The 27,245-nt window shown below is 49.0% G+C and overlaps 7 protein-coding genes across 8 annotated transcripts; 3 read left to right on the top strand and 4 right to left on the bottom strand.

Annotated features, from left to right (window-relative positions):
• Window positions 1-1,279: 1,279 nt before the first annotated feature.
• On the bottom strand, window positions 1,280-3,311 carry PV10_06016 (uncharacterized protein; the record flags this gene model as incomplete). The annotated part of the gene is made up of 7 exons (XM_016370762.1): window positions 1,280-1,496; window positions 1,558-1,765; window positions 1,815-2,089; window positions 2,140-2,458; window positions 2,512-2,669; window positions 2,729-2,938; window positions 2,986-3,311. The coding sequence occupies 7 exons, from the start codon at window positions 3,309-3,311 to the stop codon at window positions 1,280-1,282; spliced, it is 1,713 nt and encodes a 570-aa protein (XP_016223055.1).
• A 3,526-nt stretch (window positions 3,312-6,837) lies between these two features.
• PV10_06015 (uncharacterized protein) lies at window positions 6,838-7,894 on the top strand (the record flags this gene model as incomplete). Its single annotated transcript, XM_016370761.1, has 4 exons — window positions 6,838-6,874; window positions 7,191-7,204; window positions 7,255-7,494; window positions 7,550-7,894. 4 exons carry the CDS (start codon window positions 6,838-6,840, stop codon window positions 7,892-7,894), a joined length of 636 nt encoding a protein of 211 aa, XP_016223054.1.
• A 449-nt stretch (window positions 7,895-8,343) lies between these two features.
• PV10_06014 lies at window positions 8,344-10,150 on the bottom strand (the record flags this gene model as incomplete). 2 transcript variants are annotated; one of them, XM_016370759.1, is made up of 8 exons in its annotated part: window positions 8,344-8,509; window positions 8,559-8,638; window positions 8,716-8,974; window positions 9,072-9,162; window positions 9,248-9,309; window positions 9,367-9,409; window positions 9,461-9,520; window positions 9,647-10,150. In XM_016370759.1, the coding sequence occupies 8 exons, from the start codon at window positions 10,040-10,042 to the stop codon at window positions 8,385-8,387; spliced, it is 1,116 nt and encodes a 371-aa protein (XP_016223052.1). In that variant the 3' UTR covers window positions 8,344-8,384. The 2 variants fall into 2 exon arrangements, with proteins under 2 accessions (XP_016223052.1, XP_016223053.1); XM_016370760.1 differs by lacking the exon at window positions 8,344-8,509 and having other exon boundaries at window positions 8,525-8,638; window positions 9,647-10,042.
• Window positions 10,151-19,089: 8,939 nt separating this feature from the next.
• Window positions 19,090-20,277, bottom strand: PV10_06013 (uncharacterized protein; the record flags this gene model as incomplete). The annotated part of the gene is made up of 1 exon (XM_016370758.1): window positions 19,090-20,277. The coding sequence occupies one exon, from the start codon at window positions 20,275-20,277 to the stop codon at window positions 19,090-19,092; it is 1,188 nt and encodes a 395-aa protein (XP_016223051.1).
• Window positions 20,278-21,814: 1,537 nt separating this feature from the next.
• PV10_06012 (uncharacterized protein) lies at window positions 21,815-23,172 on the top strand. The gene is made up of 2 exons (XM_016370757.1): window positions 21,815-22,474; window positions 22,533-23,172. The coding sequence occupies exons 1-2, from the start codon at window positions 22,196-22,198 to the stop codon at window positions 22,779-22,781; spliced, it is 528 nt and encodes a 175-aa protein (XP_016223050.1). The 5' UTR covers window positions 21,815-22,195; the 3' UTR covers window positions 22,782-23,172.
• A 272-nt stretch (window positions 23,173-23,444) lies between these two features.
• Window positions 23,445-23,828, bottom strand: PV10_06011 (uncharacterized protein; the record flags this gene model as incomplete). The annotated part of the gene is made up of 1 exon (XM_016370756.1): window positions 23,445-23,828. The coding sequence occupies one exon, from the start codon at window positions 23,826-23,828 to the stop codon at window positions 23,445-23,447; it is 384 nt and encodes a 127-aa protein (XP_016223049.1).
• Window positions 23,829-24,882: 1,054 nt separating this feature from the next.
• Window positions 24,883-27,228, top strand: PV10_06010 (uncharacterized protein). Its single transcript, XM_016370755.1, has 6 exons — window positions 24,883-25,189; window positions 25,252-25,381; window positions 25,444-25,878; window positions 25,936-26,242; window positions 26,311-26,397; window positions 26,456-27,228. The coding sequence occupies exons 1-6, from the start codon at window positions 25,114-25,116 to the stop codon at window positions 27,188-27,190; spliced, it is 1,770 nt and encodes a 589-aa protein (XP_016223048.1). The 5' UTR covers window positions 24,883-25,113; the 3' UTR covers window positions 27,191-27,228.
• Window positions 27,229-27,245: the final 17 nt, after the last annotated feature.

Genomic DNA, 27,245 nt, shown 5'->3' with positions numbered 1-27,245 from the left:
TGCTAGCGAGGAACACAGCCGAGTCTGCGATCTCATCCGCCAAAGCCAACCTTTCCAGCGGAGTGTTGTACACGTCTGCAGGGCTGAACCGGTCCGAGGGTTTGGAAGCCGTTGTATTCTCCCGCTCTTGTATCTGTTTCCGGCGGATTGCGATCATCGGGGTTTCCACTAGTCCTGGGCAGACAGCGTTGATCCGAATGCGCTGAGAAGCATGATCTATCGCAGCAGCTTTAGTTATGCCAATCACAGCATGCTTGGATGTTGTATATGGAACCATATTCGGAATGACCTGAGATCCGCAAATCGATGCAATGTTCACGATGCTTCCTCTTTGGGCCCTCAGGGGGTTGTGCGATTGGATTGATACCATAGGTGCTTGCTTGAGCATAGCTTCAATTTCTGCTTGGGTGCAGAGAAGGAGACCACGAGTATTGATCGCCTGAATACTATCATATTCTTTCATCGGATATTCAGCGGCTGTCACACGCGCTGTCACTGATATCTTGAACAAAGATTAGTAGTCTCTTTCACAATTCATTTCGGCGACTTCTCACTCCTGCAGAATTGAAGGCTAGGAATGGAAAATTAGCTCAGAGCCTCATCGAGAACCAAAAGGAAGGGTTAAAGTAGTTCTCACCATAGTCTAGCCTATCAAAAGCCTGTACGGTCGCATTTACCATATCCTTCACGGATTCTGGACTGCGCACATCAACAACAAGTGACAGGACCTGGACCGTAGGTGAGGTGGCTCGAAGTTGACGCTCAGTCTCCTGAAGTGATTCACGATTGATGTCAGCAATTGCAACTGCTGTACAACCACATTTCGCGCAAGCAACCGCTATACTTTGGCCAATGCCAGATCCTGTAGAGTTAGTCTGTCAGTCTCGATTCTTTAGGAAGGAAAAGCTGACCTCCTCCCGTGACCAGGGCTGTTCCATTCAGGCAGTCCATTTCCAATGTATTCACTTGCGCCCAAATTTGCCAGCAGTCCAGCAGCCCGTGCCTAAGAGTCAAACTGCGTCTTTGGAGTCTTGAATGGGTTTTGTACCCGCCCAGCTAAAGGCTCCAGGAGTCGAGAAGATCTCATTGGCTTCCACACTTGCCTCGGCCTCGGCATACTACTTACTACAATGCATATTGTTCGGAAAGCAAATCCTAAAGTCCACCAGTCAAACGCCACCTAGATACAAATATAGCCTTAGATCTACGGATTTGTGCCAGCATCCTGGCGCTTCCAATTGATGCAGAAGACGAACTTCAGAAGCCTGCGTCGCCTATGCTAGTATGAAACATCTTCTTCCGTCAAGTGCTCCGCTGTGCTTTCGCCAAGTTCTTCTCTCAACGTGCGTCCGTAACCCAGGTATGCAAAACGATTCTTTCGAAAGTACTCGATGTCGTAATCCTCAAACCGAGGCCTTTCAAGGGCTTCGTTGAAGTGCCATGATGATCCTACCCAGGGACCAATGACAGGTCCATCAATCTTTCCATTTTTGTACCTATTGCAACAGTTTTCTAAGCATGCTGAACCAGCGCAGTGGGGAGAAGAGAGAAACGTACCAACTTCGGCAATTACCGCTCCATACAAAGGCTTTCATTGCCTCATCGCGATGTTGAAGAAAATCTCTCATAGCCTCCTCTTTGACATCTATAGAGGCAATGTTCTCGGTCTGCATCTTCTCAGCACATGAGTAGGCATAATCGATCTCGACTTCGAGCCCAGATATCAGAGAACCATTCGCAATGGGACTGTTGGGGCCGCCGATGACTGTCTCGTCAGTTGAAAGAACAAGTTGATGATAAAGTAAGACTCTTACTGAAATAATTAGGGAACCCAGGTGCTGCGATTGAAAGGTAGTGCAGAGGCTCTTCATTCCAGTATTCTGCAAGATTTCTCCCATTGCGGCCAACGACAGGGAAGGCAGGCTTGAAAGATGTGTCGAAGCCCGTGGCACAGATAATTGCATCGACTGGGTGATGCTGCCCATCAATTGTGACGAGCCCTTCAGAATCAACGCGAGCGATCTCTTCGACAACCACCGTCGATTTGCTAGATACCAAGGCTTCGAGATACCCCGTTCCCGGGGTGTACCTACCGTTGTAAGTCACTGGTCAGATTTGCAGGGATCCATTCCCAAATACCTTCGACAGCCAACGGGAAAGTTTGGGATCAGGCGAGCAGCCACCTCGTCGGCTCCACCAAGCCTCTTCTTCATCATTTCAGCAAAGTTCTTGACGGCGGCCTCCTGGCGGGGTGATCCTTTGTAGAAAGTGCCAAAGTTTGAGCTGCCTGTGTTCTGTACCATTTTTCGATACTCTAGGAAATATTTCTTGTCGTCTTTGAACCGTTGAATCTGCTCAGGGGTGAACTTGGTGTCACGCCCCTCCGATGCCAGCACTTGGCTGAATTCCGGCGTGATCCAGGTGGGTGAACGAATGAAGTTGATCATTTTGCGGACCTCTGTGGATTACGCCGGTTAGTAAAGCAGAACGTCTTGAACGATTAGTGCATACTCGGTAGTAATGAGGGAACAATCTGAATTGCGGAAGATCCTGCACCAATTACAGCAATAACCTTGTCTGTAAAATCGTACGAGTCGTCCCACCTCGCAGAATGAAGCGTTTTACCCTCAAAAAGAGAAAGACCCTCTATGGATGGCCACTTCCAATTGCTTGAAGGATCGTGTAAGCCTTATCTGTTATGCGCTCGGAATTGGCAATTTGCACTTACTTGAGAACCCCAGTTGCGCTTAAGAGGATGTCGCATTGGTCTGTAATGATCTGATTCGTTTCGCCATTCTCAATTTTCAAGTTCCATTTGTGCAGGTCTTCCATCCATTGTGCTTGAACTACTCGATGGCCCAGTTTGATGTACTTCATGCAATCCCATCTGATGGCGCATCCTTTGAAGTATGCGTGAATCTCTGGGGCTTCGGCGTAGCTGAAGGTCATCAGTGTGATGGCAAGAGGAGGACTGGGCATGCTGACAATCGTGACCATTCAGGATTTCCCTCCCAGGAATACGTATATCCATGAGCAGGAATATCGCACGCGCACCCCGGGTACCGATTTTCTAACCAGGTACCTCCAACATCATGGTTCTTTTCGTATATGGCCAGTTCGACATCTTTTAGACGCTTCTGATATTTGTATGCCGCGGCGATCCCAGCGATGCCTGCGCCTATACACACTATACGTAGCGGACGCCTTTTGTGAATGTAATCCTGTGAAACGACATACGATGTACCGTTATTTCGTGGTGCTACACCTAAGTGACCAGGGCCAGGCATATCGTTGACCATGGAGCCATTCATGTTGAGAACGGATGCCTTCAACTGACACTCGTTTCGACTTTCGTGATCCAGTAATTTGGTTGCTCGTACGCTTATTGGCGATATGATGGTATCAAATTAAGCGTGCCCGTGTGTCGCATAGATCGAGCTCAACCAGGCCTCGGTTTCTTGGATTCTGTCATGAGGGGTGGAATATACTGGGATATGGACCCTGGAAGTCATCGTGGCCTCGGGCCTCCGCATGTCCAAGACGCCCTCGACGATCCCCCTCATACGGCACTTTCATACGGACAAGGATCGTGCCATCCACCCTCTCTGTCGGCAACCATTGGCTATCGGAATGTCATGTCTGTTCCGAAGCTCTCCTTTGCAGAGATCTGCCCTAATTGCCGGGCCTCCAGACGCAGGGTTCCTACGTTGCTAAGTTAGTCAGAGCTCACTTTCCTCGATGTCTCGAGGCGAAGTGGCTGGAGTCATGTGGATAAAAAGATTGAACACTGACATGTCTCTGAAACCAGAAGGCCCAGGGGCAGTGAGGGTACTCTAAGTCACAGAACACCAAAGTTGCACGGGCCATCGCGTGTAGTTCTTACAGGGTTTTCGATACAGCCCCAATTGGATTGCTCCTATTGAGTATGCTATAGAACTGGATTCGTAGCTTGCCGTTCTGCCGCGACTTTTCAATCCATATCCCATCAGAAGAGTCAAGGGTGAAGTGTATACATAAGCTACTTGCTACGTCACTGACCTCCTGCCGTTGTCATTTCATTCGCCTTCACATCGGACCTCTTCTTGATGACGAGAGGCAGGGGCCCCATAATCAAGGACTGGAAACTTTTGATACTTGTCTCGAACGCAGTGTGATCGAAATCATCTGGCATTATGATGTCAAATTTTCGCACGACCCCTGCAAGCAAAACCCTCAATTCATTCAAGGCCAGTTGTTTCCCTGCACAGGCATAGGCACCGGTCTGGAATGGTATCCACGCTCGGGCATCGTGCTTCCATGTAGGATCACGAAGGGAGTCACTCCATCGTTCAGGAACAAAATCTAGAGGATTCGTGAAATTCTCGCTGCTTCGCTGCACGGTGAGGATATGAGTAGCAAACTACGACTTTGGTCAGTAAAATACAAATCATGGCACGATCCTCCATACCTGTGTCTCAGGAGGAATAGGTATCCCGTCCACTTCATGCCCAGAACTGTTAGGGGCCCGGCGCTGGTTATGATTCGGACCTGGAGGCCAGATTCGCAATGCCTCATAAATTGCTCCATTCAGGATGGGGCATGTGTCAGGCACTGCACGATGTTAGTTTGTTCGTATTGGAGACAATTCAGCTCTCGGTAAAGTTTGACTGACTGAGATTCTGCGAAGATAGCTCCTTTCCAGTTAATGCTTTATCAACCTCGGCTTTCAGCTTCGCATAGACTGATTTATCCTTGGTAATAAAGTAAAACATTATCCTGTACAAGTCAATGTAGATTCAAAAGGGAAATGTGGCTGCGTACGTAGAAGTAATTGAGCTCGTATCACTTCCTGCAATGATCAGGATAGGAGCATCAGCCTCGACGTCGCCTTCCTTGGTCTTCCTAAAGCCCTGTTGTCAGAACTTAATTGTGGATGGGATTATTTCATCCTTACTGGCCATCCTTGTTGCCACTCAGAATGTGCGTAAAAATGTCATCAGGTTCGGTGTTCTTAGCTCTTCGCTCCGTGAAAGATGCTTTGGAGAGGGCTTTGAACTTCCCTGCTAGAGATTTGAAAGTTGGGTCCATAGGGATGAGATATGCTGCCGGGGACATCCATGGCACATTCGAGATAATGTTTCGCAGTCGAAGTCCACTTCTGATGGCTTTCGAGTAATATCGAGGACCGTCTAAAGTTATGTCAAAAACATATCGCCATTTCCAGGGTTGGAGCACTTACCATCGTACAGCAGTCCGAAAGACTTGCTAAAGCCCAGGTCGCCCATGACATCAAAAGTGAAGTAATCGAGCCACGCACCGAAATCCGTAGTCTGGCCTAGAAAAAAATTTTAGTTTGCTTGTCATGTCATCACCTTTCCGGGTGCCTGTGGCTCTTACCGTCTAGTTCTTCCAACCGATTACAGAGCACATCCAACAGAGCGAGAACTCGCGGTTCATAAGTCATGAGCTGGCCTTTAGTGAAACCGTGATCCCACATCCGTCGTCGAATTTTATGATCCTGCCAGTCGCGAGTATTTGGCATCGCTACCCCTGGTGAGCCGTAGACGGAGCCATCATGGTAAGGGCCTTTGATAAGTCGCGAACCCAGGGGTCCGTGAATGTGCTTGATGGAAGAAGCAGTGCCAAAGGACAGCTCGTTGGGTCCGATGCGAACTATATCTCCATACTGCCGACTTTGTTAGGATTCAACATCTGATGATATGGTCCTGACAAACCTTTTCGTGTAGAGCAGGGATAATCTCGTGGAGCCGCCCTGTGGATGCCCAATACGCCCCGGTCCACTTAGTCAGTTTTGCAGTCCATGGTCCAGGGAACTGTCTCAACGGATGGAAGAAAAGTCTATACAACGTGATGCTAAGTCTGTCATCGAGGTCAGAACATCATTTAATGGCCAGCCTGGGTTGAGATCAAACATACCCGAGTGTCGCCAACTCAATGAAAGGAAAGATTGCTGCTGCAATGACGGCCTGTCGGATCCCTGATGAATTCAAAGTTACAACGACTGCAAACACTGTTGCAGTAAGTGCAAAATGGTTACAGAAAGCCCTGTTAAGATCAGTCTCCTTGTTTTTATTGGTTCAAAATATGAGAAGGCGCACCGGATGGATGGTTCACGGCGATTGTACACCCGATGCCAGAACTTCTACATGTTAGCCTGTTTGCCTTTCTCAACATCTGCTGAACATACTAGACCAGTTCCAACGGCACAAAGGGCCGTGATTGTGGGAGTTATAGAGAATTGGACTTGGGACGCCATATCAAGAACACAATTCGATTTCGTGGTGGGCTGACTTCCAAGGAGCACGTTGTGTGAAGTTATGAGAAGTCCTTGATTACTATCATGAATCTGTGTTCGCTAGAGACTGATAGCTTTCTGTTTTCAATCATTGCCTGCTTTCCTTCCAAACCAGGTGAATAGTGGGGTCTATCCAGCACAGACCGATTTTGCCTTGACGAAAGAACCTCGCTTTGTTGGCTGGTACGGGGTCTCGGATATCCTGTGGGTCTTCCGCCAGCGATTCCGACCATTCCGATTTCCGCTCACATTTACCCTCGGTACAATGATGAGGCCCTAATTTGTCACCATGACTCCAAGCATGCTGCGATCAAACCTGGGGTTGCATAATCGGGGATCTCAGAGGGGATGGACTCCAGTGGGGACTTTTTGGCGGCCACGCGATTTCCCCAGAGGCTTGACACATTATTTGTGATTGGAACAGTATAGGATGCCCTTCATAGGACATTCTTATTCCACCAAATCTAATGGATAGCATTATCTTAAACTAAAAAAGGCGAACAAGTTGTGTCTACTATCATTGAATTAGACTCGTTGTCACTATGCAGATGCCTCAAGTCGCGATTGTTACTGGAGGAGGTATGATCATGTCCTTCTTCATTTCAATAAGCAGCGATACAGAACTGATGAGTGGTAGCCTCGGGCATGGGCCTTGCGCTTGTGAAGTCGCTAGTTGAGCGAGGTTGGAATGTCGGCGTGCTAGACAAAGACCGGGTAGCTGGAGAACAGGTAGTAAAGGAGCTGGGCGCTCAAACTATATTTATTGAAGTCGATGTTACAAAGTACGACGACCAGGCAAATGCATTTAGCAAAATTTGGGCAAAATGGAGGCGAGCTGATTTAGGCAAGCAGGGGACTCTCAGTTTACTGGAGATTTACTAATTAATTCGTTTAGTATATGCAAATGCGGTATGAGATAGGGTTCGACTTGCTTACCTTCATGTGGCTGACGCTCCTAGGGCGTCTCGGACCGGACTGATCTCATTGAGCCAGCAGAAGAACTGGAGAACGGGGCTCCGCCTCGACCTGACACGTTTGTTGTCGATGTCTGCCTGTTAGGGGTGATCTATGCAAGCTATCTGGCCCTTCACTTCTTCCGCAAAAACACCACTCAAGGAGGAAAGCTGGTCATGACCAGTAGCATTGCTGGAATCTACTCAGCTCCTGGTGTCTCAGTTTATGCCGCAGCGAAGCATGGGGTAAGTATACAACAGCACCTAGAGTGAAGAAGCTAATTTGCATGTATGTGTACAGGTGATCGGGCTGACAAGGTCGCTCGCCTACAGGCTTCAACAGAGAGGCGACACTAACATTTCCGTCAATGCCATTTGTCCTGCTTTGGTCGTGACAGGATTGGTGAATCCGGACCTAGCTAAAAGGGTTCCCAAGGAATATATCACACCAGCTGCAACAATTGTCAAGGCAATCGAGCGGTTTATCGATGATCCTAGTATTACTGGTCAAGTAGCAGAATGCAGTGGGGAAGAGATCTTTTACCGAGATGGACATGCATTTAGCAATGAAGGATCCAAATGGGTCATGACGGGCGGACTGAAGAGGCTGCTGTTGCCTGGAGAAGAGCAGGCTGTACGAAAGTAGACTCTGCATCAAGGAAAAGCAGGATGAATTCTCTGAGGCATACAGTTTGTGTAAAGTCAGTCCAGGGAAATCCGCCTTCGGTTTCGGCGCGCCCATGCGCGGTGAGCGTGGCAGCTGTCCCTCACCTTCTGAAGGCGCCACGCGCCAAACCGGACGTCGCTGATTAGGGTATGAATCTAAGCACAGGATACAGACAGTACTTTCCATACTAACAAAGAGATCACGCTGATACAGTCAGGATCCCGTGTTGGCAGTTCAAGTTGGCCTCCTGATTTCATTCAATAAGCATGCACTCTTCATCATGGTCGAGATCTCGTTAAATCTCTCTTAGACACTCTAAAGTAGTCCCTGGGCGTCCAATGTATCACACATGGCATAGATGTCTCACTTCAAGAAACTCGTGAAAACCCGGGTTCTCCTGACTCAAGTCATTTCTTCATAAAAGAGTACCGCTACTGACTCTCACAACAAGTTCACCCTAGTGATGCTATTACGCGGGGGTGTTAACTACTGAATCTTCCTTCACGTTTCCGTTTGGCAGGGGCTTTTCTGCAGTTTCTCGCTTCAGTCGTTCCTCACGCTCTGCCCGGCTTTCGCTTGCGGGGTCGAAGTATGCTACAGCTATGTCAGAAAAACTGTCAGGACAACCACGAGGGGTGCGTACGCTTTTCGCCAAAAACTGTTGTTCGAATACCCCTGCGCGGTGCGTCATAGTTTCCGGGGATCACACGATGCAAAGTACATCTAGATGAGAGGTCTCATTGTCAGCCGGTTTAATCCCTCCTTTCGTCTCTGTCTGAGAAGAGAATTGAATCTCTTACCTGTTGTCCCACATGGCGACACTTCCCACTGCCCACTTCCACCGGACATAGTGGTCATCGGCGGAGTGGATGTGCAAGTCGATGAATTCGAGGAGTTTGTCCGATTCCTTCTTCTTGAGTTCGGCGAAGCCTGTGACAAAGCCTTGGTTGACGTTCAAGGCCTTCAGTCCGGTAACTGGATGCGTTCGGACAGCAGGATGATGCGTATCGATCGGCGGTCGATTAGGTCCGACTCCCCAGAGGTCGAGAATAGTTTCGTCTGTTCATGAGACGTTAGCAAAAATGCTGTCGATGAGAGTCGTCTCTCAGCTAGACAACTAGCGGTGACAAGGTTGAGAAGGTACAGTGTCACCCACATTGGTATCTCGAAGTGTGCACCGCATGCAGACCTTCCAGGAAGTTTCTCATCGCTTTACTCAAGGCATCGTAAATACCATATTGAGATACCTACGGCATGACAATGATCCCGTCAGCCCTTTACTCGGGTCGAACTTTGAACACGCGAGTAATCAAAGTTACCACCAATACTGACCCAAGCCGTGTCTCCTCCAACTTCAGGATGCTCCTCCATGCGGAGTAGCGAATATGACGGAGCTTTGAACTGGTTAGTGTTTCGTTTCGAAAGCTTCCGAAGCACAGGGAGTTGCATACGGTTGATCTCGAACGAGGTGTCCGCGTGGAATTCACCAGAAGGCTATAATGACGGTCAGTACACATCTCCCAGACCATTATCTAGACCCCATACCCAGGGTGTGTAGTTCAATATTTCTCGGTGGTCCTCGGTGCTCCCTCTGATAACAACATGCTGAGTTTATGTCAGAACATTCATTTCGTATACGACAGTTCATTATCCAGTACCTTTTGATCCTATCAGTGAAGAAGAGAAGTTAGTATAGAAGCACCCTTTCAGAAGCGCCGAAAAGTCACCCACCTTTTGAGCAGGATGCTTGTCCAGTACACCATAGTGTTCGAACAGCTTCACTTGACCTTGAGTATCGAGGTCCTGATCGCGAAAGAAGACCACACCCCTCTCGGTGACGAGTAGGGCTAGTTCATCAAGTTGCTTCTCATTCAGTTGGGACAATTGTACATTCTCCAAGAGTGTCCCGATCGACTCAGTCAGATTGACGCGCTTTATGTCGGTCACCGAGAATAGAGCCTTTTTCTCCGGGTCTGCGAACGATGCACGATCTTTCTCTGGGTGGATCTGTTCTCTTGGAGCATCAGGAGTCACATAACTGGTGATCTTGGGATTAAACGCTGGGTGGATGGTAATTGGGAAGCCTGAGTCCGGGGAAATATGCTTTCGAGATTCCAGGTGTGCCATCGTGGAATGTCTTTCTGCCCTGTAATGGAGATACTAGTTAAAAAGGGACTGGTGCAAGGAAGGCAGAAAGTCACAAGTCGCACCATGCTCTGGTCGGACCGGGCTCAGATATACTAAAGCTCACCCTTAAGGACAGGCGGAGGACAGGCGGAGGGAGCTCTTTATTCGGCCAAGCCAGAATATCCACGTGTATCATACGCGAGGTCTCCATCTCCGGGTCTGGATTTTAGCTTTTCGAAAATGCCGCGTCTCCTGGCAAAGCGGAAGATCGCTATCTTAGACTCACTAGTGGTATAGATGCGTTAGCCAGTTCCTAGCCTTTCGCTTCGACTAACGTGGTCCATAATTTCGTCCCGTATGCGTGGTCTGTACCGTCGCTGAAGGGTCCTAGACATAGTCTGACTCTGGTGGCGACCCACGACTTGCTGTGAAATTTTCAGATGACGAGGAAAAGAGATAAGATGATGCCATCGGGGAGATGCGATACTCTAGACTGCCAAGATCAAAGACAGAGAGACTGGTCCTGCTTTGACTATCTACTCCGTAGTCCTACGTGACGGGAGCTGACACTAACACTAAGCAGAAACATTTACCGTAAACATGATTGGCGCACTTGCTAGTCAGAGAAGTTGCGCCATCTTCACACCTATTGCATCAACCTCAACCAGACTCACGCATATAACACGCGGACCCGAAATTGACCCTAGTAGAACTCACGTCTCCATATAAGCCTCATAGCGGAGGCAAATTTGAAGAAAAGAATGGCGAAAGGCTCCCCTTATCGCTCTTGGGTTTGGGTTCTAAGGGCCCAAATTGGGACCGCCAACGTTTCTATAAAGTCGATCCAACTGAGGCCGGGTCGAAGCACAATTGTCCTTACGAATTTCAATATCGCGAGCCAGGAGTTCTATCTGCGTTGAATTACTCTTTGTCGCTGCACATCTAAGATGGCTGCGTTCAAGACAAAGCCAGCTGAGCTCTCTGAGACGGATGTGGTCGAAAAGGATGCTCCCCTTACTCCTAGCGAAGAGTCACTCTCGACCCCGTTGGCGGACTGGACGCAAGAAGAGGAGCACCGATTGGTCCGAAGGTTCGTTTTCAAGATACATTAATCCTACCTCCCATTTTTGGTGGTCTTCTGAAGACTAGCCTTGCCAAACAATGCAAACGGATCTGATTATGATGATAAAATAGGCTCGATCTCCTTGTAATGCCGTTGCTCATCGCGGGCTTCTTTGTGCTGCAGCTAGACAGAGGAAATATGTAAGTGTCTGGTGTGATTAAAATGAGGAGATCGAGAAGTACTGATGTCTTGGTTGAATAGCGGCAACGCCCTAACGGATTTCTTCTTCCAAGACGTGGGCATCACCCAGAACCAGTTCAACGTTGGCCAGCAGCTCTTGTCCGTCGGTATTGTTTTACTCGAAGTACGTACCTTCCCAGAAGGCAAATTCGATCAGCTTTTATTATGGTGCAGTGAAGACTTACCCGGATATGCGTCAACAGATTCCAAGCAACTATATTCTTTATCGGATCGGTCCCTCTATCTGGATTAGCGGTCAAATCCTCGCATGGTGAGTGAAGCAAAATATCAGACCCATCTTAGCTTATGTAGCAGCGGGCGCTGACTACTTCAACCCTACAGGGGCTTTGTTGCTACATTCCAAGCATTTCAAAAAGGTCTGGGAGCTTTCTTGGCCACAAGACTTCTGCTCGGGTCAGTGATAAATTGAATGTGATCAGATACAACACCAACAGCATCTGACTTTTGCCGTATAGTTTGTGTGAATCTGGATTTATCCCCGCGGGCCTATTCACCATTACAAGATACTATAAGCGAGATGAGACAAGCAAGCGGTTTGCGTTCTTCTTCCTCGGAAACATGGTTGCCCAGGCAGTAAGCAGTTTGATTGCATACGGAATGTAAGTCTAGCATGGCTTCATCCCGTTTATAATCCCACTTCCTTTCTCTTTTACTGGAGCTGACGTGAGGATTCTCTTCAAGATTACACATGAGAGGGATCGCCGGTCTTGCTGGTTGGCAGTGGTTGTTCCTGGTATGTCAAGCAGAAAATCAACCGTCTCCCTTCCAGTCTCGCTGACACCTGTCCGCCACAGCTCGAGGGTTTGCTCACTATCCTGGTTGGGATTGTTTTTACGCTGGTGTTCCCACGAAGCACGACCAACTCAATCTGCCTGCTTGGATTCCGACATTTCAGCGAGCGCGAAACGCATATCATTACACAGAGAGTCCTCCTAGATGATCCCTCAAAAGCCGAAACCCGCAGCAGCATTACGTGGGCGGAGATCAAGAATGTTGTGAGTTAAACTCTCTACCATAAAGTCACCCCAAAGGCTTGGTCACAGGAAGAGTGATTTACTGACCTGATTAACATCATAGCTCACGAACTGGAGATTGATCCCGCACGTCCTCCTCACCACTTGTGGACTGGCACCGGTTTCGACATTGTGGTCGTACGCTCCATCACTGGTGAACAGCTTTGGCTATGAAAGACTCCAATCCAACGCGCTGACTTCCATTGGTCAATGGATCGCACTCTTCATGAACTTGCTATGGGGGTATTCTGCGTGAGTTTCTGCCGGAGCTACTAGGAAGCCTTGCTTTTGGTTTCATGAGGACGATATGCTGATGAATGTATTGCGCGGTAGTGATAAAGTGGGTCAACGTGGCCCATTCGTCTTACTTGGAACATTCCTGTGGTGGCTCACCGTCGTACGTGTCTCGAAACTGTCACAAATCTATACCCTATATCCATGAAAACGCGGCTCCAGCTGACTTAAGTGCTTTAGCTCGTGTGCCGGCTGATAATAAATTCCAAGAACAACCGTGCGAGATTCGCTGTCCTAACACTCGCTGGAGGGTTTGGCGCATTATTCCGTAAGTCCTCTTCCTGGGCATCCTGAGGTCTTTTGATGAAGATTGGCTATTGACACTTTTGTGTGTATCAACAGATCCCGTTAATGGCTCATGGATGTCGCTGAACGCCCGCACTTCTGGGGAAAGGTCTATCACCATGGCTGTTTTCATTATGGCGGCCAATTGCTCCGGAATTGTCGGAAGCCAAATCTTCCAGCAACAAGACCGACCACTGTATCGAACAGGTTGGACCGTAATGGTCTCGCTCCTGTCGCTGGCGCTTGTCATGGCCACCTTGGCGAACGTGCAGTACAGGCTTTTGAACCGCCGTCTGCTGCAACGAGGGCAACTTACAGAAGTCACAAGGTACCACTATTAGATGGATTATGTGTTGCCTTTATTGTGATAGACAAACCTACTAGAACGCGGGTATGGAAAGGCGGTAGATATGGGTAGATGAGTGGGAGAGTCCTCAATCAGGAGGCGATCGCTTCCCATGGCTTGACTTGACGTCGATGCAGGTAATGGCCATTCCAAGAAGTGTCGTAGTACAGTTAGAATTACGGAGATCTCACTTGTCTTGAAACAAGAGGAACAGAACATTGATGAGGTCAACAAACAGACTGTGGTGGGTTACCTGATAGTACTACTCATAAGACAACAGTACCAGCAAGTGATGCTTTTCCCAGATGCGCATCGCTTTGATAATTAGCACTACTAGCGACCAAGTACCTCTGAACCTGAGTGATGTGAAAGATTGAGGTGAATGAGTTGCTTGAGCTTCCTCAATGCTAAGGGGGAAGCCCATCTATCTATATCCAAAGGTAAGGCTTTACAGTGTACAGGAGGCTGGGAAAGATGTTGGCGTTCAACAAATGACAGGTCTGACTAAAAGCTTCGCTAGTTGTGTAGTACTACTCGCGCCATTTGCACCATATTTTGCGCCATCGAGTACCCGCAATTTTCTTGGCCGCGTTCAGGCTTTCTCGCGTTGAGCGCAGGGTTCTATGACAAAAGCTCTAGATGATCCTTTAAAGCCAAGTCATGGAGAAAATTGTCAGGCTGTCTTTCTCTTTAACATCTTGAGACAGTCGAGGCCTGAACATTGACTGAGAGAGAACGAACGCCCTTATAGGCCGTTTTATCATGGGTTCAAAACGACCTAATTTCCTCGTTATCGTCGCCGATGACCTAGGCTTTTCAGATGTTGGAGCGTTTGGTGGAGAGATCAAGACACCAAACTTGGATAGTCTCGCGGCGGATGGTCTGCGATTTACCGACTTCCATACGGCTTCTGCTTGTTCGCCGACGCGCTCGATGCTCTTAAGTGGCACTGATCACCACATTGCTGGACTGGGCTCCATGGCCGAGACCATACGGGAATTCCAGAAGGGCAGGCCAGGTTATGAAGGATATCTCAACGATCGTGTGGCAGCGTTGCCTGAAATACTGCAAGACGCGGGCTATTTCACGATAATGTCGGGGAAGTGGCACCTTGGTATGACTCGTGACCGTTATCCTTCTCAACGGGGGTTTGAGAAATCCTTCGCATTACTCCCGGTACGTTTTAGCTTGGTATTTGCTACTTTCAGCTATGATTCCCACCTGGTACACCCAATGATATCATGGGCAGGGTCGTTCTTCAACCATCCTCATGAACTCCTCTGGGACTTCTCTGATGATCTCGCTCTTTTGGACCCACCGAGATGGTGCTGATGGTATCTTCAATCTCTATTTTTCATCTTGGGGACAGTGGTAGTTCAAGTTCTTCCTTCATTCTTTCACTAACACATTTACTTCAAGGGAGCCGCAAATCACTATGGTTGGGAACCACAACTCGAGCCCGGGGACACCTTACCGGGAATTTTGAATTCAACGCCCGTAGCATATGTTGAAGATAATAAAGTCATCCCACCTTCCGAGCTCGGGCAAGACTTCTACTCTTCAAATACCTACACCACCAAACTACTCCAGTTCTTGAAAGAGCGAACTGAGCAACAGAAGAATGCGCCGTTCTTTGCGTATCTGCCTTATTCAGCACCGCACTGGCCACTACAGGCTCCTGAGAAGGACCGTCTTGACTACCGGGGAGTATACGACAAAGGTCCTGCAGTTCTCCGACAACAACGTCTGGCGCGACTGAAGAAGCTTCAGCTCGTCCCGGAATCAGCAAAGGCTCATCCTGTGGTGACACCACCAATGGATCAGCCATCACCATTGGTAAAAGAATGGGAGGCGCTCACTGCGGAAGAGCGTAAAGTTTCGGCAAGAACCATGGAAGTGTATGCAGCGATGGTCCAGAATATGGATACCAATATCGGACGTGTTCTGTCATACCTAAAGTCAACGGACGAGTTTAACAACACGTTTATCTTATTTATGTCTGATAATGGGGCTGAGGGACTACTTTTCGAGGCGATGCCCCTAATTGTGGGGAATATCTTCGACCACATTGCTCAGTATTACGATAACAGCATTGACAACATCGGAAATGGAAACAGTTATGTCTGGTATGGTCCGCGCTGGGCATCCGCTGCAACAGCGCCATCTCGACTTTATAAGGCATTCTCCTCCGAAGGGGGCATTCGGGCACCGTTGATCGTCCGCTATCCACCGTTGACCGGATCCCAACCTAAAGGTGCCATCGACCACTCGTTTGCGACGGTGATGGATATCGCCCCTACCGTGCTAGAGCTGGCTGGTACTAAACACCCAGGCTCAACCTATCGCTCACGTCCGGTCGTCCCAATTCGCGGACGCACATGGGTTCCGCACCTTCGCGACCCAAGTACTGTCAAGGTCATTCACGATGACGATACCGTCACAGGCTGGGAACTCTTCGATCGCTTAGCTCTGCGTAAGGGAAAATGGAAGGCAGTCCAGATTCCACCGCCCTATGGCCCTGGTCACTGGCAGTTACACGATCTCGAGGCAGACCCTGGTGAGACAGAAGATCTAGGTCCTCAATATCCGGAAAAATTAAAGGAATTACTCAGGCATTGGGATGAGTATGTCCAGGAAACAGGAGTTGCGGGCCACGCGCCACAATACGGTGTTTTGAAGGTCGATAATGATCAATAGATTTGACGGTTTCCGGAAAATACAACAAGTCGTGTATACTTCAATCAGTGTATCGAAGAGATCGATGAGGCATTTAGTGGTAGTCTACGCATCGTCATTGAGCCTACCTCGGGTTTTCTCATTGAATCTACGAAAATAGCAGAAGGCGATCTCCCTCAATTAGTTTGGCCCAGGATCCTTTTTCTCGATTTCCGACTTTCGCAGATTGTGGTTCCATCATACGTCGTAATATTAGCACCTCCAGAGTCACCGTGGGCGGGAAATTCACAATGAGGGCCAACTCGCTTTCTACCATGACGCCGTTGTTGCCCGCGACCTTCCCGCAGTTCGCGATCGGGCCTTCTAGGCGGAAACGAGAAACCGAACAGTAACCGAGTCCACCCCCTCCTGGATGATAAGTATCGGCGCGGGTGCCAGTGGCAGTTGTTTACGGCAACTTCTGCTTCTCCAAGGGTTTGTATCCGAGATCCATTGCCAAGCTGCTCCCCGCAGTTCCAGGCATGGGGATCCCCAGACTCTTTCTTTCTCGGTTTACTTCCCGGCCAACTCCCACTTCGCGCCCACTTCGCTCGACTTTACCATATTTCAGAAGAGGGGCATTTTGTAATGTCGCATCAGATGGCCATATCACAAGGTTCGAAGCGAAGACCCTATGCTTCAAGAGCGTGGTAAGGAAAAGACATATACCAAGTGAATATGCGGTGCTGACTTCGCTCTATCTAGTTATGAATGTCAGAGGCGCAAAACCAAGGTAGACTCCACGAGCTGAGTAGTGGCTTCATCTTCAGCTAACACAGTGCAAAGTGCAATGAAGAACACCCTTGCCAAAGTTGTCGTTCCCGCCAGGTCGATTGTCGGTACAATGATTCGGACTCTAGCCGTCAGCACTTGGAAAAACGCTCCAGACTAGAGTCTCGCACAACGTGAGTAATCCTGTTGCCTTCTAATTCTCGAGACTCACAGCCTGAAGGGACCCTGTGGACCCCGTTGATCAGCCTCGGACTTCCATACAGCCCGCCAGCCTAGATACTGCTACCGGAGAGGAAGCTGGGGCAGTGATGGAGATGCTGCGACGACTTCGACAGGACGTTGACTATCTGTCGAACCAACATTATGTAGGTCAACTATCAGAGTGTACAGAATCTTTCTAACACAGATAGCGTGCAACACTGGAACAAGACTCTTCCATGCCAGCTCAAGCAAATACTCTTCCTGCCAGCATCTTCATTGACTCGCCCCAGCTCGAGCTTGCAAGGAAGAACCCTGACCGAGTGCAGGATGATAGCAGTGCCCAGGCCGATACTTTTGAGCCGTCGCTTGCTTGGGATAGTCCCATCGCTTTAGCGAACAAGATTGGTGCCATTCGAGGCGATATCACGACTAATAATCACTCGCGAGCTTTAAACACCATGCACAGCACCAAGACGTTTGCTCTGACACTACCTTCTCCATTACAACTAAAAAGACAGCTGGACCTCTTCTTACTCGAATTCGATGACTATTCACCGTATTTCCGACGATCAAGCCTCCAAAAGCGTATCGCGACAGCGCTGCATGCTCTATCCTACGGGGAGCATCAAACCACTGTCCACGTGACATTGCAGCACTGTACAACGTTTGCAATATTGTGCAGCATCCTAGCCATCGCGGAAGTCTTCTCATACAATTCAAACACCATGGACTTAAATACGGGCCAGCACTGGTATCGTCAAGGCAAATGGCTGATGCAAGAATTCGAAGAAGCCCTTGAGGATTCATTGGACATTGTGGTATACAACATGACCTCGGCGGGTTATCTAATGGAGGCCGAGAGACTACGCCCAGCGTCTTTGCACGTCGTTCGAGCTTCGCACGCAGCTTTGTGCATTGGACTAAACGACAAAACACGCTGGAAACCCCAGCCGGATGAGGTTGTATCACGGGCATGTTTATGGTGGGTACTCTATTTTCTAGAGAAGCGAATCCATTGGAGATGTGGCGTCGCATATCTATTACGTCCAAGCGAAATCAATGTGGACATTTCGCTCGTCGAGGAGGGAGATGTCGAGATCGACCGTGCCAAATTAGAACTCACGGAATCAATGATCAGCTACAGTGGCCTATGGGCATCTATATGGCAGGATTATCTCGCGCCAAATGCCCAGTTGGTAGGGAACTGGACAGAGATCCAGCTCACCGATGCCAGGATCATGATTGCCTATCATCAACTACCATCGTCGTTGAAATGGGAAACCAGCAAGGTGGAGGAAGACCTCAATAATGGCGTGACAGAAGCTTCCATGCGACTTAGGCTACAGACCTACCTGGTACGTATCACCAACCTTCAAGTTGCTCACTAACGTCTGACCTCAAACCATAGCGACAACAATCCTTGCGTCTGATTATCCGACAAGGACGCATTGCTTCAGCCAAGGCAGACAAAGAGCGGCGCTGTTCTTCTTTGATCATATGCAAAGACACCGTCGCAGCCATCGAGTCGTACATGAAGAAGTTTGTCTGCTGGCGACCTCTCGGGTACTTCCTCACTTGTTGTCTGGTCGAATGTGTCTTCCACATCCACTCAAAGCCGTCGGGACTATCGGATCCAACTGGTCCCGGCGAAGTGCAACAAATCTTGAGAAAGGTTCGCGATTTGCTCGAGACGCTATCAGTGTCCGTTGGCTCCAGTCAGCGAGCTCTTGCTGCTTTACGGTCCGTCTTATCACAAAGCCATGAACCGACCGAAGTCGAGGATGATGGGGTGGTGTTTCCCAATGGCTCGCCAACGTCTGGACTTGTCGGACTACAAGATCCCCTCGATGACAGAATGCGATCTTTCTCTGGCGAATTTGTTGACCTGTTCAACGGCGATGCTGGGCTAGCGGAGACATTACACTTTCTTGGTCTGGTACCAGTTTGATTGAAACAAATTCTGCCAGTTCTTCACTAATCCTAACATTGAACAAAGACCATAACATCGTCTAAGTGGCATAATAATCGCCGAAATAACTTCAAAGACATACCCAGAATCACGCCAAAGTCATTACAAATGGTCCATCAAATGATACTCTCTTCCCTCGCCACACAACACCTGCAACATTTCTCCTTTTCACACAATCATGCTTGCCTGTTGCTGGGCTCTTGTCCCTGGATTGGCATAAGAATGAGGTCGCTGTCGAGCCCGCAGGTTATATCTAGGCTGACTGAGGTCAGGCCTGGGAAGGTTAAACGATCGTCTCCAATATCTCTGAACACGGTTGATGTCACGTTGAGTGATCTTTCGCTTCCTCCGAAAAATCAGTCTCACATGCCTAACATAGGCTGCCATCTGTCGTGTGGTTGGATTCATTGGGTCATTGGGGTCGCCAATGCCATCGTCTGGCGCGGGATCCGGGAAATTGTGTGCTTCGTACAGGGCTGCGCTGTCACCTTGGCGGTTATCCAACTCACTTCGCAGGGGCGCCCAATCCACACCGAGGGCGTTTGCCAATATATCGACTCGCTTATCCTGCCACGATCGCAGGATCTGTGGATACGGACCCTTTCTTGTGCTCGTCCGTTCAACATTGAAGTCGTTCACGGTGGTTCTACCTGGACCGGCCGTCATGCTCTTGACACTTATTTCGAACTCCATCCAGTGAGACCCCTGACTGTTTCGATTGGTGTTGGGTTCGTGCACCTCTGTTTGACTGGGCCAGTGGTTCACGGCAAATGGACCGAACCAACGGTCGTTCATCCGATAGCATCGCATACAATGGAAGATCCCCACGGATTCCAGGGCCATTTTGTGCATGAACGGGCGTAGAACCCGTCGCTCAAAGATCTTCAGTGCATCTTCTGGCTCGGTTGGTCGAGTGATATATGTGTTGTAATCGATCAAAGCGATATGACGGATCTGCGAAGCTTTTTCAGGAGACAGGTTTCGCAAATACTGGGCAAAGCCTTCGGAACTACGGGTACTATGGAGAAAGATAGTAGGTCCAGGGTTTGTGGGTTCGTCCTTTCTGTCAATAAGAAACGTGGTCATCGAGGTAAAGTCTTCTGCCATGGCGATGCGAAATGCACCGCGATGTGCGTGGACAACATTTCTGGCGTGCCAACCGCCCACAGGCTCGCGGTCCGAGAAAAGATCGTTCTCCCTTTCTGGAACAGGGGTTAGAAATGAGATGATATTCAACATGACTTCCGCGGGCGTTGCGCCAGTGATTGTTCCATTTGCATGCTGTGTGCCGGCGGGTGCACCTACCTCTGGCAAAGGGTATGTCCTCTGCCAGTCCTGTGGCCACGGTTTCGTCATGGATATTTGGGATTTGGTGTCTACTTGCTTATCTGATGCCTTCAAGGCTGTCTATGGGTGGTTCTCCTCCTTTGGACGGCGCGACTGACTGCCACCCATATACAAGATCCATGCTTCAAACATAGAGTCAGCCACAAGGCCATTGTTTGAGTCAACAGTTTGTGCTTCGCTGCGCAAGATTCACAGCCTCGATGAACAATGATAACGCGAGGAGTCTTCTTTGTGCTATATCGGGGTTCTTGGTTATATCTCTGCTACCTTACGGGAAACAATCACCCATACTTGCGGTTTTGTTTGTCCCTTGCTTGTTGACTTTATATCAGGGTGACAGCTTTGTTATAGAAGTATGAAGAGACTAGACAATACCGTAATGCGCTGATTTGGACCTTACGGTGGGCATGACGACTAGAAGACTCCTTTATGCTAAGGAAGTATTCAGGTTTCCGCGTGACGAGGTCGCAGATAGTGACAATATATCATGGCGAGTGTTGTCACTTGTGGGTTATCTAGTCGATCTTACTGATGATATGACATGAATTTCTTTGACGTCGAAGCAAGCGTCCTATCGGCCACCTCCTTCAGTCGGCTGAACATGGCGAGTGTCAACATGGCAGGTGTTGCTTCTTTGTGTCTTACGATGTTAATATCGCCTACTAGACATCCTAGGCCGACGCCGACCTGGTGGTCCATCGAATGTGCTCCTGACTCGTGCTACCTAATTGACTCTAAGTAGTGACGAGTCATGGCGTCTTCTTTTCTACGCGTTCGCCCTACACGCTACCTGTAATGTACTGCCAAAAAACGCCTTGTAGTGGATACTTCTTTCCCCTAACACGCCGACATTCGGATTTCGCGCTTTAGAAAGTTCAGATAATAAGCGTGCGCATAGGGTTTGCTCCCCAACCGGTGTTTCAGCCTCGAATTTTGGACCATTTGACTGGTTGGATATTTTCCACATTTCCCCTTGGCAAATCCTCCGAGGTGTGTTAGCCTCATTCTTAAAGAACCCGTCGGCTCATGATCGACAGAGACGTGAACGGCTAACGGCTCGAAAATTTGTTGGTGGCTTGGAAACGCGACTTACAGTTTGTGTGTCAGATTAATTCACTTAATTGCAAGCAAAATTTAGGTGAGGTGATTACGGTGTGGGTGTTTATGGCTTTAAGTCTCCTGATCTGGCATATGGCTGGAGATGCACACATTTCTAATGATGGTATAGTCCGAGCGAGAAACGATTCCCATTTTGATGATATGAGTCGATTGTTTTCTTTGTCAGAAAAGATGTGGAAAAATAGGGTCTTGTCATCGACCCCTGGCACCTCTGGAGCATTGATAGCTGGGGCCCCTCGGACCCATCGTTGGGATTTAGTAGCGCCGATCCCTGCAGCCACGCTCGAGTTTCGGTTATTTAAACTTAAAGCCCGAAATCGCTTGAGCCATGCAGACACGAAAGAACTGCAAAGCTTCAAGGACGAAGGGGGAGAGTTCTGCACTAAGGGTGATTGCAGGTCCGGCAATGGCGTTTTCGTGCTCGATCCATTTGCTGTTCATCATCACACTTGTATTTTAGTCCCCCGTTAACATTCCGCATCAGGTACAAAATATTGGTCGACACAGAAAATGGCATGTACGAGCGAGGGTCCAAGATCATGAACGAGTGCCTGTCGAATCATGAGTGCAGGCGCTGAGATGAACGTGGATGCCAGTCTCCCCGCTGTTATGGCCGAAGAAGGGGTCGCAGAACGGTGACAATCTTATAAAATGTGGTAGGACAGCCGCGGCGCTGGAATGTCGTGTTGTCTTTCCAGCAACTCTACATTCCAGTCACTCATTTCGTGTTTTTCATCTTATTGCCATTGACTAACCCAAGTCTCTCCTTTTACCACACATCATCACACTCGACGAGTCTACCTTGACCATGGCGCAGAATACATCCTCTCAGGCACAGCCAGTAATTGACCAGGCCGACGTGGATGATTGGGTCAGACGATTCAATGAAGGGCTTGCCGACCACACTGTTATCACTGCATCATCATCACCCGATGCACAGCCATGGTATACATCCTTCTTCGGCTGTTTCTCGCCTATCGATACATGTGCCATCACCTGCTGTCTGCCATGCATTACCTTTGGAAAGACACATCATCGAACCCGCAAGAACGCCAACATGGAGGGATATAACTGTCTCAACACTTCGGTGAGTTGCCATAACTGTGTCTTCGGGCTGGAGCAGCTTGCTAACACGAGCGTTGTAGTGCCTGTTGTTTGCTGGGTCTGCTTGCGTGGCTCTACACTGGATCCCAATGCTCTTCCAACGTGCCGACATCCGCAAGAAATATAACTTGCAAGGCGACTTCGTTACAGATCTCTTCACCACATGCTGCTGTGGATGCTGCTCGCTCATTCAACAAGACAAGGAGGCAGAACTTCGAGAGAAAGAACTGAGTGACAAGGTCAACCAGACCGGATATGCCAAACCTAATGAGATGGCGTATCCTGCATAGAAGTGTCTTGGGAGGGATGGTGATTGCTTGAGATTGGATATTAGCCAGTAATATCAACCAGACATTAATGTGGTCTTTAGTATTGGTATATGTATTGTGTTAATCAAGTCAGGTGGTTGATGTGGCATATACTACTATATGTCAACAAGAAGAAGGAAATACCTTCCTGAAATGAGTAATGTTCTCTGAAAATGCAAAACGACGATGCTGTCAAGGGACCGAGGCAACCCACAGGAGAAGTCCACCCCAAGCCAAGACCAAGGCACTGTTGCGTATATGCGTACCGCATGCTAGGGGCAGAATTTCCTTCTGGCTAACGGTGTTAGAAGTCTTTGTGCTACTAGACGGCCAGCTGCCATCTCTGAGTGCTACACGCCTAGTCCTATCCAGGCCCTCTTACATATAGTAACTGAAACCTAAACTATACGAAGATTCTCCTTTAGGATGAAGGACCTATTATTTCTTACCGCTAATCTACTTGAGCCCTTAACAGCGGAGGGAATGTAAGGTATAATTTTGACTAGCTACATAGCGGTACTCCTGTAACACTATACCGTAAGGCGAGCCACCGCATAATCTTTCACGGAAACCTAATAGTAGAAATACATTACTAGAGTTCCTATATATAGGATAAGAGAGTTGGCGTTAGCCGATTAATACGACTTATGCTGATTCAGTTGGCTTGTTAGCCGCGATGACAAAAGCTTTGCTCCCATCGTGGGTCAGTTCGAGTTTGATGTCGTATTTGGTTTGGATGATCAATATGAAAGGACAGGGAAATTGAGGCAGCAGTGGTGTTGCTTTGCAGCAAGTGAAGTGGCCATAGCGATCGTTGTCGCGGATATTGAGTATCGTGCTCGATGGTGTTGATTCTTCCTCCTCTTGCACGTTGATGCTCTCTATCAAGTTGTCGCTCTCGTCTATCGGTGTAATTGATTTAGACTGAACGTCGAACTCTCCGACAGCGTCATCATTTTTACATAAAGAGGTATCTTGGGTCGCACGAGCATCTTGAGCCTTAGCGTTGGGAACCAAGGAATCTGTCATATTGTACTCTCGACCACCAGAACCCTGCAGGTGCTTGAAAGATTGGAACCCAAAACGTGGAGGGAACGAAGTGCTGACTGGAAGACATGACGTGACGCGCGCCAATTCGACAACTGGATGAGTGTTTATACTGGTCACGGTAAAATGTGATGACAGGGCGTCGAGAGTCGAGAAGCTCCCAGAATTTTCAGCCGAGAGGCTCAATGGCTTAGACAGTCATCACCAAAAGGTTTGAAAGACGCCAAAAGCTGTTGCGCCGCACAGGTAGATGGGAGACGCCAAGGAACCGACTTGGTCGACATCGCTTTGCACTAAATAGGAATGTGACCTGCCCGGGCCAATCGTGGAATTGCCGATGGAAAATATTCTTACCGAGAATATTGGATCCAGCTCGGTCCAAGAAGCCGATTCCTCCAGAGGTGGATGTGTAGGTAGCGCAGTCGACTCTCATCAATATGTCCACATAACTAGACACTTCGTGGATAAAAGGGCCAGGCCATCCAGCGAGTCGTATGAGAGTCTCCCAACAGACGTACAGCCATTTATACCCTCATCTCCAATGGATATGCAGAACTATTCAGCCCTTCTGTCTCAAGCTCCGTATACTTGCGGCTAAACCCGCGTCTATTCTGCCGCCTTGGCTTCCACGTGGCAGGACTAGAGATGTTTAAGCTATCCCCGAGATATAAACGTGGAAAATTTGCTCATCCAAGTTTCTTGCCGTCTTATCGCCAAATACAGTTATCTGTCCTTATCGCCCCGTATAGATATCTATCCTATGAGCCAACCTTCTTTCGACCATAGCATAGCTTCGATACCGTCTGAATGGATATTTGCCAAGAACCTAGTCACCAATAGGTCGGTTCTGGTCGCGAGAGACCACGACAAAGATAGCTAGCTACTATGGAGTATAGACACATTCTGGAGAGAAGTATTTGAACTATGCGTCAGATAAGAGCTGTTATCTAGTCTGGTATAGATCCACACTCATCGTCAACGAATTGGGTTTCCACGAATAATGCAAACCTTGGGAATTACCCAGTATGCTTACGATGGCTTCCGAGCCCGGAAGCTGGAGAATCGTGGAAAAAAAACAAATAGATTGTGGTCATAACATCACTTGACCAAATCCTTGGCCAAAGGAAGACGGCTACATAAAGATGTCCGGAGACAGCTTGTGGTGGAAAAAACTTGACGGGCACACTGTTCAACTTCTACTGTGCCAGAAGCCACCGAGCCCCAGTCCCGAGTTCCAGGTTTGGTGCGGGTTTTATTATCTGTCGACATGCGTACCTTCGAGATCTCTGTAGCAGCTTGTGCCCTTTTGGGACTTGCCATCGCACATGATGATCCTTTTGCCTGTGAGTAACCACTAGCCAGTGAGCTTCTACTGCCCTCAGTGCATAGCTTACGGTCATGATAGTGCCTCTTTGCAATGGTGTTGACATCAAGGATGCGACAATCGACTCCTTACAGACATGGATGACTGAGGGCAGGTTGACAAGCCAGGACCTGGTGACCTGCTATCTAGCAAGAATCGAGCAAACAAACGGGTGAGCTGAATCAATGCACATATGCGTTATGATGTCCTCGGCCCTGACAGTGGTCGATGTAGATATCTCGCTTCGATCAGTGAAGTCAATCCAGATGCCCTCGAGATTGCTGCTGCCTTGGACGAGGAGAGGGCGACCAAGGGCATTCGCGGGCCAATGCACGGCATTCCATTTGTGGTCAAAGACAATATGTACACCGACGACAAGCACAACACTAGCGAGGGTACTTTGGTGCTTCTCGGTGGCAGGTATGTTGCCGAAGCGACCGTGGTCACCAAAGTTCGCAACGCTGGGGGTGTTCTATTGGGCCATAGCACCATGTCCGAGGCCGCCGACCATCGTGCATTGTCCCAATACGCCAGTGGCTACTCTAGTAGAACCGGACAAGGAAGGAATCCTTACAATCTCACGCAGTCGACGGCAGGCAGCAGTTCTGGATCCGTCATCGCAATCAGAAGTAATCAAGTTCCAGTTGCTCTTGGAACAGAAACCCACGGGTGTGTATGAACAAATGGCACTGGGAAAGGACTTGGACTGACTGGGATCATTTACAGATCACTGGTGCATCCGTCATGCCAACTAGGTCTCTACACGATCAAGTCGACCCCAGGGTTGATGTCGCGTTTCGGTATTGTGACTGGCAGCTATTATCACGACACAGCTGGGCCCTTGGCTCGAAGTATCAAGGACGCCGCTATCCTACTCGACATCATGAAAGGTATTGATAGCCGCGATAATCTCACATTCGAAGCTGCTGGAAAGTATCCGACGGATGGTTATACTTCGCACGTGGTGGGTAAAGATGCGCTTCGTGGTATGAAGCTGGGCGTCCCATGGGAAGCATACTGGGCTTCGAACGGAGTAAGAAACCCCTTGTTAGAAAACAAAACAAATGACCAGGGCTTTTGTGCTGATTTTGCGTTTAACAGCACGTCAACTCCCCTGGCAATCGAGAGCAGTTTGAAGAGACTTTCGCCACCCTGGAAGCAGCAGGTGCCGAGCTTTACAATATCACGGTAGGAAACTGAGGCTCGGAGGTTTCACGTTGAATTTGTGCTGATGCCGCTCTTGCAGGATGTCAACCCATTTGCCAAAGTCACAAACTCGTTCGGGGGAGGAATGCCAGCAAGCACACCTCCAGAGCTCAACCACCTGATCGCATTCAGCACCCTCATGTCAGTCGGCTATGCCGAATGGCTTCGAAATTGGACGTTTCCCGAGGGTGATGAACGCTATGGCATGAGCACGATAGAGGAGATGGTGGAATGGAACAAGGCCAACAACGACACAACGGGTGCCCTGGGCAATGGCACTTGGTGGTGGAACAACGTGACCGGACAAAGCTTTTACGACAACGCCGTTGCAACCAACGGCAGTATGGGATCCGAGTTCTGGACCGCCTTTGGCTGGGGTCGCTCCATGGCTCGACAGGCCATCGACAATGCACACGCTTACCAGCTTGAGAATGGCACCGTGATCGCTCTCGATGGTGTCCTCATTCCCAACGGCCGTGATGGCAACCAAGGCAACGCCTGTGCAAGTGTTCCAGCATATGCAGGTTATCCTGTTGCCCAAGTCCCTATTGGTATGGACGGCTACTCGGTGCCCTTTGGTCTCTGCGTTTATGGGCATCAATATGGCGAGGCGAAATTGGTAACAGTGGCCTCGGCCATGGAGGACCTGTTTCAGTGGAACGAAGAGCCTATGTGGTACAACTATGACACTGCAGAAGGCCCATGGGACGCTTTCTGGCCAGGCTATACCTGCTCCCAAGCTAGTCTTGGGGAGTTTGGCTGTGAGCCAGCCTGAAAGAATAGCGGATGATAAGTAATACTCCTTGATAGAGCAAACCATTAGAAAAGTC

The sequence above is a fragment of the Exophiala mesophila genome, assembly GCF_000836275.1.
Source record: "Exophiala mesophila strain CBS 40295 unplaced genomic scaffold supercont1.4, whole genome shotgun sequence".
NCBI classification, from domain to species: domain Eukaryota; kingdom Fungi; phylum Ascomycota; class Eurotiomycetes; order Chaetothyriales; family Herpotrichiellaceae; genus Exophiala; species Exophiala mesophila.
This window is presented reverse-complemented; position numbering and strand designations above follow the sequence as displayed.